Raw genomic sequence first — 15,572 nt, forward strand, 5'->3', positions numbered from 1 at the left:
TTAGGCATCTAGGTATAAGTATGTTTTCATTTAAATGAAACTTTTGGTCATTTAGATTGATAAATATAAGAAATGCTTTTGCTTAAATTCATGCGTTTATTTAATGGATTATTTTAGTTTTTGAGTAATTTTGCTAATTTGGCTTCTAGGTAATGGTAAGCTTTTGGTTAATTGTGACTATTGGCGACTTAGATTGATAAATATATAGAATGCTTTACTTAAATTTATTAGTTTTATTTACGCTCTGCTTGTTTCGGCATTAACATTTTCTGAAAAATAATTCATTTTTCAAAGAGCATTTTCTGGAAAACTATCTCATTTTCCAGTGTTTGGTAATAACCTTGAAAATGGACTTGAGAATGTTTTCTGGTGTTTGGTATCCATAGTTTTTATAACATTTCTTGTATAATTTAAAAAATGTATAATATGTGTATTGTGTAAACTCACCTAATGTAATCAATATAAATAAATAAACCCAAGAATGAATTTGGTTTTCAAACTAAAATTTTGATAACAGATACAATCAAAATTAGCTATCCAATTTTCATGATTTCAAATACTCATCTTGCTCGTGTATATGAACAATAAAGTACATAATATATATATATATATATATATATTTATATATTTATATATTTATATTTATATAAACCATACTTCTCATAATTCAAAATAACAATTATTACCATAAGTTCCATGTTAAATAGTTCAAAATGCCACATAGGCCAAATAGTTTTATTGGCAAACTAATCTAGTACAAATAGTTTGACAAATATATCAAAAATTGTTATAGAACTGTTGACCAATCTATGAGGAAAAAAGAAAAAAGAAAAAAAAAACCTTATTAAAGAACAGTGTTATAGAGGGTAGAAGAAATAGGAAGAAAAAAGAGAAGAGAGGTAGATAGAGAGAGAAATTTGTGGGAAGAGAAGAGGCTAGAGAGGATGATAATGAGGGTGTGTGAGAAGAGAGAAAAAACAAAGGGAGGAGAAGAAGTGAGAGAGTTTATTGTGAGAAAGGCTAAATGAGCGAAAGAAAATATTTTTTCCTAGGTCAGAAGAAGATAATATTTATAGGAGTTATGCACTGTGTGAGAGAGAGATTGTTTTCCAAAATTTTTTTTTGGAAAACAACCTATAGAAAATAAGCCTTATTTTTATAAGAGTTTTCCGTTGACTAAAGATAGTCTTCCGTTGACCAATCTTTTTTTATATTACCAAACACTGGAAAATGTGGAAAACTATCTCTATAGAAAGTTTTCCAACAAAACAAACAAAGCGTTAAGCTTACTTCATCGTTTTAGTTTTGTTACAACTATTTGAATTTGGGTTCTAGTGCATGTTTGATTCTACTTATGAGAATTATATGGTTTGCTTATTCGATTTCTCCTTGGCACTTAGCAGTGAGTCAACCAAGCATTGATTGGTTACCTCATTTTTTTGAAAACTTGCAATTCTTTTCTTTCTTTCTTTTTTGAGTTCATAGTATGTCGTATTTTTTAGGTAGTATTTGATGTAAACTATCATTTTTGTACTTTGTTTGATGATGATATGCTTCTATTGGTACATTGTTATTGTGAAAATGTTATTAACATATATTTTACTTGTTTTTACTGCATTTTTTTACATAGTTTTTTTTTATATTTATAAAAAAAAAAAGTTTATGTAATCTTTTTTTATTTATTAGTTGATTTATTTTTGTTGCTCAACCTGATTCAAATGAGCCTTCACAACATAATACTGTCATTGTAAGACCTGCTGCCATTGCAAGACTTGCTAGGAAACCTCCATGTTCAGCCAAGGTGAAAGCTTCTTCTTCTTCTAATCCTAATATGAGAACGATTATGGGCTTGGGAACACTTTGATAAATTTGCAGATGAAGATGGTCAAACCAAGGCAAAATGTAAATATCTTACAAAAGAGTACATGGCTGACAGTAGAATTTATGGGACATCTAATGTAAAATCTCATGTACCCACTTGTCTCGAGTATCCTTATCAAGAGTTGCCTGAAGGAGAACACCCATTGTCCAAGGATGAAGAGGAGGGAAATCTAGTACCCAGGAACTTTTCAAATGCTGCAGGTAGAAAAGCTCTTATTGAAATGATAATATTGGATGAGCTTTCCTTTAGGTTTGTAGAGGGTTTAGGATTCAAAAGGTCTTGTAAGATCCTATAACTTAATTTTAATACCTCATCTTGCTTTACAGTAGCTACAGATGCGAGTACGATCTACTTTATGGAGAAGAATAAGTTGAAAAATGCCTTAAGAGGTTGTAAGCTTTGTCTTACCACTTACACATGGACTTCAATTCAAAATTTTAATTACATGTGTCTTGTCATTTTGTAGATGATAATTGGAAGCTACATAAAAGGATTTTGAACTTTTGTATCGTTGATAACCATAAGGGGAAGACCATTGGTAAAATGGTCGAATCTTGTTTAGAAGATTGGAATATTGAGGACATTTTCACCTTGACGGAGAATAATGCTAGTTCAAATGATATAATCATTGACTACTTGAAAGAAGCTACTAAAATGTGGAAAAGTACTGTTTTGGGAAATGAATTTTTAAACATGAGGTGTTGTGCTCACATCCTCAACCTTATAGGATTAAAACAACATAATAAGTCAATTGATAGGGTGCGTGATGCAATTAGATATGTGAAAGTTTTTCCAAATAGGTTACAAACCTTCAAAAGTGTGTGGAGAAAGTAAAATAGAGTTAAAGTCTATTTTATGTTTCGATGTGGCTACTAGGTGAAACTCCACCTATAATATGTTGGAAAATGCTGAAAATTTTGAAAAGGCATTCAAGTAGATGGAAATTCATGATCCTGGTTATAAGTCCCACTTTCACGATACTAAATCAAGTAGGAAACCTCATAATGAAGAAGATTGAGAAAAGATTTTGGAGACTTTTTAAAAATGCCACAAAGAGGTTTTCAGGTTCCTTGTATGTGACATCAAATGATTTATTTGATGAGATTTATATGATTCAAAGCAAGATAAATAAATTGTCTAAGGGTCTGTTTGGGATTTACTTATTTTGTTGAAACTGAAAACTTTTTGTTAAAAGTACTGTAGATAAAAGTGCAGTGAGACCCATGAATAGTAGCAAAAATAAGTTGAATAGTAAAATAAGTTAGCAAAAAATAAGCTAGCCAGACAGACACTAAGAGTGGCGATTTTTTTTTTGAGCTTAATAGCAAAAGAAATGAAGGGGAAGTTTGACAAGTATTGGGGGACCGAAGAGAATTTATCCAAGAAAGAATGTTTCATCTTATATGTTATTGTGGTACTTGATCTTTGAAAAAGTTAAGGTATTTGTGTTATTTTTTAAAGGATAAAGTTTAGTTACAAAATTGGTTGTAACTTAAAGTTATAAACTCACTCAATAAAATAAACATTACAAAATATTTTGAAAATCCAACCATTGAATTGCATGTTCTTTACGCTTTTAATACACATGTTAAATTTTGTGTCATTCATATATTATTTACTATATGATCTATAAGTGTATATTTTGTGCATAATTTTAAATTATAAAAACTTGCAATTTAAAAAATTTATTGATGACATAACTATTGTTTTTTAATTTTCTTGAAATTTTGCAAGCATAGAGGATATAAGGAGAAGGTGTAATCCAATTGTAGATTTGTAAAAATTCACCTTCAATAAAAAGATATTAAGTAAGTTTGTAGTGTAAGGATACAACTAATTTTGTAGCTAAACTTTATCATTTTTTAAAAACTTTTTATGGGAAAGTTGTTGTTGAGTCTATGATCAATCATATGAACACCATATTAACATGCTTGTCTGATCATTATTATTCAATTAATTCCTCATCTATGTCTATGTTAAGTGAGGGCAAGACATCAAGAATGGAAGTTGATGATGATAACGATCCAAAAAAATTTCTAGTCTCTCAATACAAGGCCTTTAAGCAAGTGACAAAGTCTATTGAGTGTAAGAAAGAGGTTGACAAATACTTGATGGAGGATTGTGAAGGTGTGAATGAGAAAATTTTCAATATATTGGATTGGTGGAAGTCTAATACTAGTAAGTATAGTATATTATCTCAGTTGGCACGGGATGTATTGGTTGCACCGGTTTCTACAATGGCTTCTTAGTAGGCATTTAGTATAGGAGAACATATTTTTTGTAGTTCACTTGCCTCTGATATGGTACAATCTCTCATATGTGCTCAAAATTGGCTTCAAGCTTTAGAGGTATCGGAACATATACTAGATCCATTTAGTATAGGAGAACATACACTAGAACTATTTTATAGATCCATTTTTTGATGCGAAGTTAGCTTCACCTTCAGCAATGTCACCTTCTCCCTCATGCATTGTTACTAATCTTGATTAATATACTCACATTCATTGGTGAGTTATTTGGTTTTATTATTTGCTATTCTGACATTTGTCTCCAAAACACAATTGATGAATTTAGCTAGCATGTCACCTTGTAGGAGTAGGCTGTTCCAGCATCCTAAGTTTGTTTGTTGATTCATTTCCTTGTAATTAACCATTAAATGAGCATGTTATTTGTGGGATTTAGACCTAAGCATGGTAGTCTATTCTCCCATACTTTGACACTACCATTTAAAGGAGAATTGAATGGTTGAAAATTGAGAACTTAGGTCTTGCAGTGTTGGAGGTGCTCTAGTTCTGTTTGATGGGAAGAATGTGAATTGTTTTATTTATTTATTGTTTTGTGTTACATTCCTTTTTCGCTTTTATCTTTCTTTCCTTTTTGTGTGTGACACTTGGAGTCAATACCCTTTTTGTTTGGTGACCCTGCTGTCTTGATCAAGTGATATTAAAAGGAAGTAGTGATTGAGATCTCTTTTGTATTTTCGTTTCATCAGAGAACCATAGAAATTAATGTTGGAAATTTCTAGAATCTCATTCTTGAATGATGTCACCCTAGAACATATGATCTTAACTAGTTGCATTTAAAGTCTAAACCATTGATATGTACCCAGTAGGCCAGTCCCCTCTATTATTTATCCAATATCTTTGGTGTCTTAGGCTCTAGCACTTTCATCAACTTCATTTACAAACATGACATAACTGTAACAAATCATCAATTTTTGGTATTCTACTTGACAATTACTGCTATCCATTTTGGACCAGTTTGGCCTATTATTATACCCTGAATTTGTTTGACTAAATGGTCAATGGATAAAGTATTCACCCTATGAATGATTGAAAATGAGTTCATTTACGTAGTTTTATGCCTTTATATATGGTTGATAAAGTTGACATTATTTTGCAGAAAACTTTGCAATATTGTCTCAAGAACGATGATGTGTACTGAAGATTTGAGTAGCTGCGGTTGTAGGAGAGAATGCATATGGTTGCTTAGATAATGTCTCTATAGGAACTCTGCTCTGAACTTGGCCGCTACATTTTAAGTTTGTTTTGCATATGTTATTGTTTGTATTTATTGCTTGTTTGGCTTATTTTTTCTAGTTTAGAACTACTCTATCTATCTCTCCCTCATTTTATGTTTATTACTATTTCTCTTTTTGGCTTGGTTTCTACTAGGAGCTTATTAGTTACATTTATTGGAATGAAAATGATTTTGAGGTATACAAAAACTTCTATGTGGAACTGTGTCCTGCTAGTGCTATGAGATAAGTATAGTCAAACCTTTAAGATAAGTATCTTTGTGACTTTGAGATTAGTATGATGTAAAATATCTTTCAAAAAGGACATTGATATGTTTGTGTTCTCAAAATAAGAAATAAGGAGGAAACAATGGCTAGCCAAAATTGAAGTTTCCATAATTAGCCTTCCTCCATTAGAGTTTGATTCAAAATTTGAATTCTATTTTGAATTTAAACTTTCATTTGGAAGGAAATAAATCAAGCGGGTGGAATAAATTCATATTGTATTTCCTTAAATGAGTTGGGTCATTATAGAAAAAACCCCAAAAAAGAAAAAGACCCAATGAAAAAAAAAAAAAAGGAAGGAAGAAGAAGAGAGAGAGAGAGAAATTCAAACCCGACCCAAGACCCGAAAACCTCATAAATCATTTAGGCGGGTCAATCAAACTTTTGACGGGTTCAGTTTTTATTGGATCAGGTTGCGGGTGACTCTAAATTTGACCCGACCCATTCTTTGCTCACCTCTACTCATTAGCCTGGGACATGACATGACCCAGAGTTCAGAGGTCTTCGGTTCAATTTACCACATTATCAATCCTTAAGAAAAGTGGAATAATCTGGCCAAAGGCTAAGCCACAACTTCCTTATATCCACACACACACACACACACAACTTTCTTATATTCCAAAAAAAAAAAAAATGCAAATTTGAAAGAACTCATTGTATGATACTTTTTCAATTTTGGTAATTTAATTATAACACCAAAAATAAGTTTATTGCTTCAAATGCTAAGCATAGTGATGTAGACACAATATCGCATTTACAAGTTACATGTCATTGCAATAATAACTTAAAAATAGTAAATTATTGCATCAACAATAATTTGTTGCAACAACTTATAATTTTTTATTGCAATACTTGCCTTAATATCTTAGTTCGTTAGGAAATTTTTTTGCAGTAACTTAAAATGAAAAAATAATTGCAATAATTTGGCTTGAATTATTTTTGTTAACTATTTGCAATATATTGCAATAATAACCGTGAAACAATAGCCTATTACCACGAGATATTTGTCGCAATATATTGTTTTTTGCAACATATATATTTGGATTAAAATTATCATTAAAATACCTGGAGTTTATTGCAAAAAAAAAAAAAAAAAAATTGTTGCATAAACCTATTACCTCATATTTTATTGCATTTATTAGAACAATTTTGACTTTATTACAACAAAAAATTTCATTGTAACAACCCCTTTTCTTTATAGTGTTGTACATGAATTTAAGAACGAAGTTAAACTGATTGCAAACCTTCAACACTGAAACCTCGTAAGGCTCTTGTGATGAGAAGAAAATATGCTAATTTATGAGTAATCAATAAAACCTTGTGACTTGTTTACTCAGTGTGTGTGTGTGTGTTTGTGATTTTTTAGCGATTTTCTGGATTTTGCATGTTGTATGCTATTCTCAAATTTTTATGTGAGAATTTGTTTGGGTGCTGAGTAAACAAGTCACAATCAGTTGTGAAGGTTTTATTGATTAGCATATCACAAACTCGGTCATGGGTGGGAGAGTTGGAGAGAAGGAAATTGTGGAGAAAGTTTTGTCTCTTTGCTGTGTCTTTGGGGAGACTTGCGGATGGCATAGCCACATAGGGTTTTTCGGAGAGAGTTTAGTGAAAAATATAATAAACAATAGATAAATAAATTGATGATTTGGAAAATTGTGACACCTCTAAAATTTGTGGCAAAATTTTTGTTAATAATAAAAAAAATCAAAAGTTTCGATTTTATATTACTTATAAAATTTTTAAGTCCTCATTTTCTTGAAGTGGCCATTCCGTGAGACCAAAATGGCATGGAGGAAGCTACAAATGCAAATGTAAATTTTTTAAGATAAATGCTTTTTATTTCCTAATTCCTATGAAAACAACTGGTCTTTTTTTTGAAACAATGAAAACAACTGATCTTTGGTCTTTCTATTGTACTTCTAATCTCCTTGGGGATCATATGATTCATATCCGCGTATTCCTAACCATCCATTATCATAACCAATATGCCATCATAAATAAATGGTAAACATTATAACAATAAAATGAATGGCTAGGATCATTGGAGGCACCAGTACCACCGAAAATCATACAAGTACTATAGAATTATCTTTTTTTATTATTTTATTTATAAGTAAAGTATTATAGAATTATCTGAAAATCATATATTAATTAACTATAATATATAGACCTTAATAATAAGGAGTTCTTCTCTTGAAATTATGGATTACAATTTTTACTTGAGAATAAGCATCCATTTAGAAACAACTTATTTAACTTTTTATTAAAAAAAAAAAAAATTAACTTATAAATTATACCCAAACACACTCTAAAGTGTTGATAACTTTTCAAGGTTCCAAATTCATTAACCAAAACATGTCCCGGTGGCAGTGGCACCCACCTAATTAATTAAGGTAACCGATCTCATCACACTAGTATGGGGCATAATCCGGTTTGTGTCTTTTTGATATACTAGTATATATTGCATATATAATCCGGCTTACGATATATCTTATGTTTAATTCTTATCCAAAACATAAGAGATAAGACCATGATTTGGATAGTTGAAAAGGCCGAAAAGATTTCCAGAAGTTAGTGGATAAAGAGAATTTAGGAAAATATAGCGAGATTTCAGAACTCATACATGCATGGATTGTAAATTTTGTAGAGACCAGAGAGAGCAAGTGTTATATTTCATGAAGGGCATACGCATATATGCATGTGAAAGAATTAATTAGAGAGCATGAGTGCAGCGTCTTAACTACACACATGTACAAGTACAACCACCTCCGTTCCATCTAATTAGCCTCGTCAAGGAACAACGTCGCTTTCGGTATAAGCACACTTGGTTCCTCTGTAATAATTGTTGAGCACCAGTTGGCCAACTCATGGGTATTTTCCTTTACCCCATGCAACGTGATGCCCTTTTTCCACTTCTGCATGCAGAACATGTTATTGTGCTCTGCGCCCACCAGTAAATGCACTTCGGTTCTCAAGAAAGGTTAAGCAATATGAGAGAGAGAGAGAGAGAGAGAGAGAGAGAGAGAGATTGGTGAATCACGGTGCCATTAATGCCAACGAGCAAATCACATAGATGGTCATGTGATCAAGCTGGATAACTGTTGTAAAGCTAAAGCTAGCGGGAAAGCAATTTGCTTGTTGGCTCCAACCATATTTCAATTTTAAACTACTTTTTTTACTGATAACATATCCATAACTGATAAACTAGTTCTTGGTGCAACTCTGCTATATATATAGTCATGCCCCATCAAAGAATCTCATCTCACAAGCAGTGAACTGTATCGATGGGGAGTGTAATGGCGAGGAAGTTTGTTTGGGTGGTTTTGTGTGTTGCTTTGGTGGTGAGCTGTGAGTGTGTGGAAAACAGGAAACTAGAGAAGAAAGGTGGAGAAGGAGAAGTGAAGAAGCCAGAGAGGTTCTTCGATAATCCAGGGTGGATTGGTGGTGGTGGTGGTGGTGGAGGAGGCGGAGATGGTAATGGTGGTGGTGGTGGTGGTTTTGGGGGTGGTTTTAGTCACGGAGGAAAAGGATTCAGTTTCAGGCATTCTTTTAGTTTTGGCAAGGGATATGGTTTCGGCTTTGGTTCAGGAAGGCCTAGCATTGGTTTTGCAAAGCCTGATTGTATTGAAAAAGGTCGTGGCGGCGGAATTGGTGGTGGCGGTATTGGAGGCGGTGGTGGGTTTGGCGGTGGGGGTGGAGCTGGTGGTGGTGGTGGCATTGGTGGAAAGCATCCTAAGAGAAATCATCATCAAGTTGGTGGTGGAATTGGAGGAGGTGGTGTTGGGGGAGGAATTGGTGGTGGAGGTAGTGAAGGAGGAATAGGTGGTGGTGCTGGGGGTGGCACTGGAAAAGGAATCGCTGGAGGAGGTGGTACAGGAGGAGGCATTAAAGGAGGAACAGGTGGAGGTGGTGGCGAAGGTGGGGGGATTGGTGGTGGTTCTGGTGGGGGATTTGGAGGAGGTATTGGCAAAGGAGGTGGTGGTGGTGGAGGAGGAGGAGGAGGAGGTGGTGGTGGTGGTGGAATTGGAGGAGGGTTTGGCAAAGGATTTGGTGGTGGTGCTGGTAGTGGGTTTGGGGGAGGAATAGGCAAAGGTGGTGGTGGCAGTGGTGGTGGTGGCGGTGGTGGTGGAGGAGGAGGCATTGGCAAGGGAATAGGAGGAGGTGCTGGTGTTGGTGAAGGCACTGGCGGTGGAGAAGAGATTAGTGGAGGTGGTGGAGGAGGAGTTGGTGGCGGTGGTGGCACTGGCAGCAAGGTTAATGGCTCTTTGGAACCGGTTGGGGCAAAAAAACCTTGAAGTGGAATTGAATTTAACCAATAATGGTGGAAGCCTTTGATTCACCTCTACATACTACATGCATTGCTTGTGTTTTCTCTACAGCTTCTTGTTAGTGCTATTTTCAGAATAAATATCTATGTAATTATAGATATTGTTCTAAGTAATTAAAAATTAACCTATCGTTTAACTTCTTTAATATGTTATTGTCTATTAGCTCTACCAATGAACAACAAAAAGCTTTATCCCACAACTCAAACAAGATCATCAATTTATTGTACAACGTTTTAAAAATAGTTTTTTTTTTTTTTTTTGATAGAACGTTTTAAAAATGGTTTACTAAAATATGTAAGCTCGTTCGTCCTTAGTATACACAAATAAAATGACTCCAAAAAAATATATTCTTATGAAGACGCTTGCTCATTGCATACTAATCCGTAACTATTATAATTCTTTTTTCTTTTTTATATATGAGTAACTAGCTATTATAATTCTATTGTTAATAAGATAATATGACGTTGCATCCTTGTATATATGCAATGATCTACATCATTCTATTGTAAATTTACGGCAAAGACTTCAAAGATGATAAGCATAGAATTGCTGCTACCCTGTCTCTGAAATTCACTCGAAACACTGCGTTATCGTTTAATAGCTAGATAACTACAGCCATTATTTTTAATTCTTTTTTCTCCTTTTTCTTTAAATTTTAATAATGATGCAACTACAAAATTATATATAGAGCTTTTATATTCTTACATTCGTGTTTTTTTTTTTTTGTTTTTTTTTCAATATCTACTTTTATGTTTTAAAATTATGACATTTCTTCTTCAATTGTGGATAATGATGTGAAATAATGGAAGTAAACCTCTAAACGGGTACGAAAGAATATTTTTTCTTATATTATATTATATATGCTCTTCAAATCCATACGAAGTATCTATAAAAAAGAAAATTAAAAATAAAAAACTATAATAATGCAACTATAGTCACAAAATCTGTGTTAGAGACTAAGAGCTTTTCAAACAATATTCTTCTTCTACGGGCAGTTCCAGCAACCTGTCTATTTAGAATTTTGAAAACTGCCAATGTAAAAGACACAAATAATGGAGAGTTTCAGGCTTTTTATTTTTATTTTTGGGTGCTTAAATAGGCCAAAACGTTTTATTTCGTATCCCCTACATGTACACACATATCATTTACTTGTCTGATTGAACTATGGATGCTTCTCATCATCTAATTTACCGGTATCTTCGATGGAAACACCTTCTTCCCGCTCGTTTACTGATAATCTTCTAGTTCTACCCAAGCATAAGCTTAAAGCCAGCAATAAAATCAGGTTGCATGAGAAGCCCAATGGCCCATTCAACACCGGTCTAGATTATTTGCGCTCCTATCTGTTTCTTGGTAAGTTTTGGCCCAAAACTGGGTTATTTAACAGTCTTTTTAGGCAAGAATTAATCCGCAAAATAATAAGGCCAGGATTGTTTGGGCCTAGTCAAAGTTGGGCCCAGATTATAAATGACCTTCCTGAATTTTTAAAGTTCGGGCTTTTGACACTGTGCCATGCTAGACTTAAGAATTGACAGACAAGCAGCAGTTTCCATCTCATGTAAATAATTCATAAGTCATAACCGAACTAATTTGATTTCACAATTATTTTAATTGAAATTGTTGTATCTTCAAAACACGATTTCAAATTGAGTGTGAATGGAATCTGCAATAGAGAACGTGTAATAATCATTACTCATCCGATAATAGGTCTAATTAAAAGAGTAGAGCTTCCCTGCTCCTTCAATTCGATGATGCATTATCTTACCTCCACTAAAGACTGCCATGCACAAATGACGATGAGCTTGGCTTCCAATGTCATGCGTTGAACGCAAGCAATGCAAGTCGGCATGTAAATAATCGAAAGAAATGATTATTACTGAGTGGCATAAACTATTTTGGTTACTTTTTTTGGTCATATTACACGGCTCTAGGTGAATTTTCCACGTTTGTTGTGATGAACGTTGCGAGTCAAACAATTAGGTAACATTCACAACCAAGAAATAGGACTACAAGGACGTCCTGCTTTGAAATCTTGGAGTGTATTACTATTTGCATTCAATTCTAATCGTCGTAAGCATAATCTTACTTTTATTTTGCTTCTTTCTCCGCCTCTGTTTTTTTTTTTTTTTTTTTTCGAGTAGACGACGCTTTTCTGAGCAATTCTTGCTGTGTCACGGTTTGAACTTTGAACGGAAAAGCGTTGAACTTGTATTGTTCTCTACACTTTACACGAGATCCATCATCCAATGTCCTTAAGTTGGAAACACGTAAACTCTACTCATGATTTCAAATTGAAAATTTAGATCTTCAAATTTTTAAAAATAAAAATATAGATCATTGTGGATAAGCTGCACGTACGTGGCCAAATTTGACGACTGAATTAGTCATCAAAATAACCACCATTTTTGCATCAAGCACTACTTCAACAGATTGTCACTGTAACCGTATGCACGTAAATAGTCCGTTTATTAAAGCCCACAACTTAGATGGTACAAGGTTTAGTGTTATACTTTTCCAACTATATAATTGTCTTGTCCTCGGATTTAAATGGTCATTAAAGAAAGAAATAAAATGACAATTAGTATCTCCTTCATACCTGTTTGGATTGAAGTTTGATTGCAAGTTGAAGGTGAAAACCACAACGATAACCTCCAGAATGGTTGTATCAATATAGAATTTCCACAAAAGATAAGGTGAGGTGTGGACTACTCTCTCTTAATGGAGTTTATTTTCCTCCTCAGCAAGAGCTGAAAAATTGCCTTACTTTACTATAGATTTTATTTTAATTAGTTATTGGATTCTCTTGACCAAAATATATATATATATATATATATATAACGTGTATTATGTTATGGGCTTTAGGCCCAATTAGGTTACTTGTATAGCACACTTGTACTTGTACTACACTCTACTTGTACTGCACACATATATCTCCTATATAAAGGCAGTGATGTATATTCTTTCATTTATGAAATACAATACAATTATTCTGTATTTCTAACTTGGTATCAGAGCCACTGCTCTGACCTTTTCTTAGCAGTCTTGTCTTCATTAGTGTGACTTCCTTTCTTTTACTAACGCTTCCGCCATCACAACTGCCGCCGCAGCCTCTCGCCGTTGAACCTCCAACGTCATCCAGCCGTCATCCTTGGGTTCCGGACCTGCAGCCGCCGTCGTTAAGGAGTTTCACACTGCACTGACCACTGCCCTTTGCATCACCGCTGCGAATATTGCTCCGATTTCATTTTTGAAGGTACCATTGAGATCGTCCTGCGCCGATCTACACATTCGTGGAAGCCTCGCCTCCATCGGAGACCGCACGCACCCCCAAAACTGCTGCGACGCTGATCACGTGCTACACGCGCCACCACGCGCCGCAGTTTCCTTGCACACGCCGTCCACGTGCCTCCACGCGCTGCCACGTGCTCTCACGCGCCGGAACCTGGTCTGCTGACGTCATCCCCTATGCCACGTCAGCCCTAACTGCGTCAGCATCCACTGTTCTGCTGACGTCATCGCCATGTCATCCTGTGACGTCATCTGCTGGCCGTTGACCGTTGATCGACCGTTGACCGTTGACTTTGACCGTTGACTTTTTCAGGGTTGACTTTTTCTGTCCAGGTTCTCCTTACCTAGTTTTTCGCGTAGATTTCATTTGTGCAGTCCATTTTTGCATATTTTGCTTCAAAATGAAGAATAAGGACAAGTCTTCTTCCTCTTGCAACAATCGTCGCCGACAATCCAACAAACGTTTTTGCAATTTTTGCAAACGTTTTGACCATAATATTGAGACTTGTTATCAACGCAACAAATCAGCTGTTTCCATCTCTGCTGCTACTGTTGCTAACACTGAGAGTGTCCAACCTATGGCTCCCGTCTCTGCAAAGTCTCAGTCTTCTGGATCCACTTTCACCATTTCCAGAGATGACCTTATAAATATCATCGCCAATGTCATTCGTACGATTGGTAATGCATCTTCCTCTTCTCTCTCAGCTTTATCTGGTATGTCTCCTACCTCTTGGCTTATGGATTCTGCTTGTTGCAATCACATGACACCTCACTCGTCTTTATTTTCTGACCTTAAACCTACACCGCACCCTCTTAATATTCGCACAGCAAATGGTTCCACAATGTCTGGTCATAATACAGGTTCCGTTGCGACCTCCAATCTCTCGGTTCCTGGAGTCTTTAATGTTCCTGACCTTTCTTATAATTTATTTTCTGTTGGACAATTAGCTGAGTTGGGTTATCGCATTATCTTTGATTATTCTGGGTGTATTGTGTAGGATCCGAGGACGGGACAGGAGCTTGGGACTGGTCCTAGAGTTGGGCGTATGTTTCCTGTGGACAACCTTCGTCTTCCACTTGTTGCTCCCGTTTCTGTTGCTGCAGCTGCTACAGCTTCTTCAATTCCTTCCCTTGCACTTTGGCATGCTCGACTTGGTCATGCATCTTCCTCTCGGGTACAACAATTAGCTTCTAGAGGTTTGTTAGGTTTAGTGTCTACAAAAAATTTTGATTGTGTTTCGTGCCAATTAGGAAAACAACCAGCTTTGCCTTTCAATACTAGTGAATCAATATCCACTGATATCTTTGAACTTATTCATTCTGATGTTTGGGGCCCTTCTTCTGTCTCTAGTATTGGTGGGTCTCGATATTTTGTTGTCTTTGTTGATAATTACTCTCGTTATAGCTGGATTTTTAATATGAAACATCGTTCTGAATTATTGCAAGTATATTCTAATTTTGCAAAAATGGTTGAAACTCAGTTTTCCAAACGCATCAAAATTTTTTGATCTGATAATACTCTTGAATATACTTAATATGCTTTCCAGACTGTTTTGCATTCCTATGTCACTGTTCATCAACTAACTTGTCCAGGTACCTCTCAGCAAAATGGTAGAGCCGAACGGAAACTTCGTCATATTCTGGACACTGTTCGTGCTCTTCTTCTCTCTGCCAAAGTTCCTGCTCCTTTTTGGGGCGAAGCTGCTCTTCATGCTGTTCATACTATTAATCGCATTCCGAGTCCGGTTATCCAAAATCAAACTCCATATGAGTGCCTTTTTGGGTCATGTCCAGACTATCACCACCTTCGCTCCTTTGGTTCTGCTTGTTTCGTTCTTCTTCAGCCACATGAGCATAACAAACTTGAGCCTCGGTCAAGGCTTTGTTGTTTTCTTGGTTATGGCGAAACTCAAAAGGGGTATTGGTGTTATGACCCTGTCTCTCATCGTCTTCGTATTTCTCGCAATGTTGTCTTTTGGGAACATCGCCTCTTTGTCGAACTCTCTCACTTTCGTGCCTCCCTATCTTCCTCCTCTGTTTTAGATCTTTTTCCAGATGAGGCACATATTCCTTCTATAGCTGCTCCTGATCCTCCTGTAGTTGCTCCTGATTCTCTTGTAGACTTCTCTGTCCAACCACCAGATATCACTGATCCCTTTCCTAGTTCACCCTTTAATGAACAGGTGGAAAATGAACAGGTTGAAGACGAGCTACCCAACCCCAACCCTGAGCTTGGGTCCCCTGCTCCTGCTCCGCCTGAAGATCTTGC

The 15,572-nt window shown here is 35.4% G+C and overlaps 1 protein-coding gene across 1 annotated transcript; it reads left to right on the top strand.

Annotated features, from left to right (window-relative positions):
- Window positions 1-8,971: 8,971 nt before the first annotated feature.
- On the top strand, window positions 8,972-9,982 carry LOC115973162 (glycine-rich protein 23-like). The gene is made up of 2 exons (XM_031093410.1): window positions 8,972-9,647; window positions 9,774-9,982. The coding sequence occupies exons 1-2, from the start codon at window positions 8,972-8,974 to the stop codon at window positions 9,980-9,982; spliced, it is 885 nt and encodes a 294-aa protein (XP_030949270.1).
- Window positions 9,983-15,572: the final 5,590 nt, after the last annotated feature.

The sequence above is a fragment of the Quercus lobata genome, chromosome 2, assembly GCF_001633185.2.
Source record: "Quercus lobata isolate SW786 chromosome 2, ValleyOak3.0 Primary Assembly, whole genome shotgun sequence".
NCBI classification, from domain to species: Eukaryota; Viridiplantae; Streptophyta; class Magnoliopsida; order Fagales; family Fagaceae; genus Quercus; species Quercus lobata.

What these genes read in the sequence shown, in the direction of transcription:
- LOC115973162 (XM_031093410.1), top strand. Translation starts at nt 8,972, where the DNA reads ATGGGGAGTGTAATGGCGAGGAAGTTTGTTTGGGTGGTTTTGTGTGTT. An exon ending in TGGTGGGGGATTTGGAGGAG is followed by an intron (nt 9,648 to 9,773) that starts GTATTGGCAAAG and finishes GGGGAGGAATAG; the next exon opens with GCAAAGGTGGTGGTGGCAGT.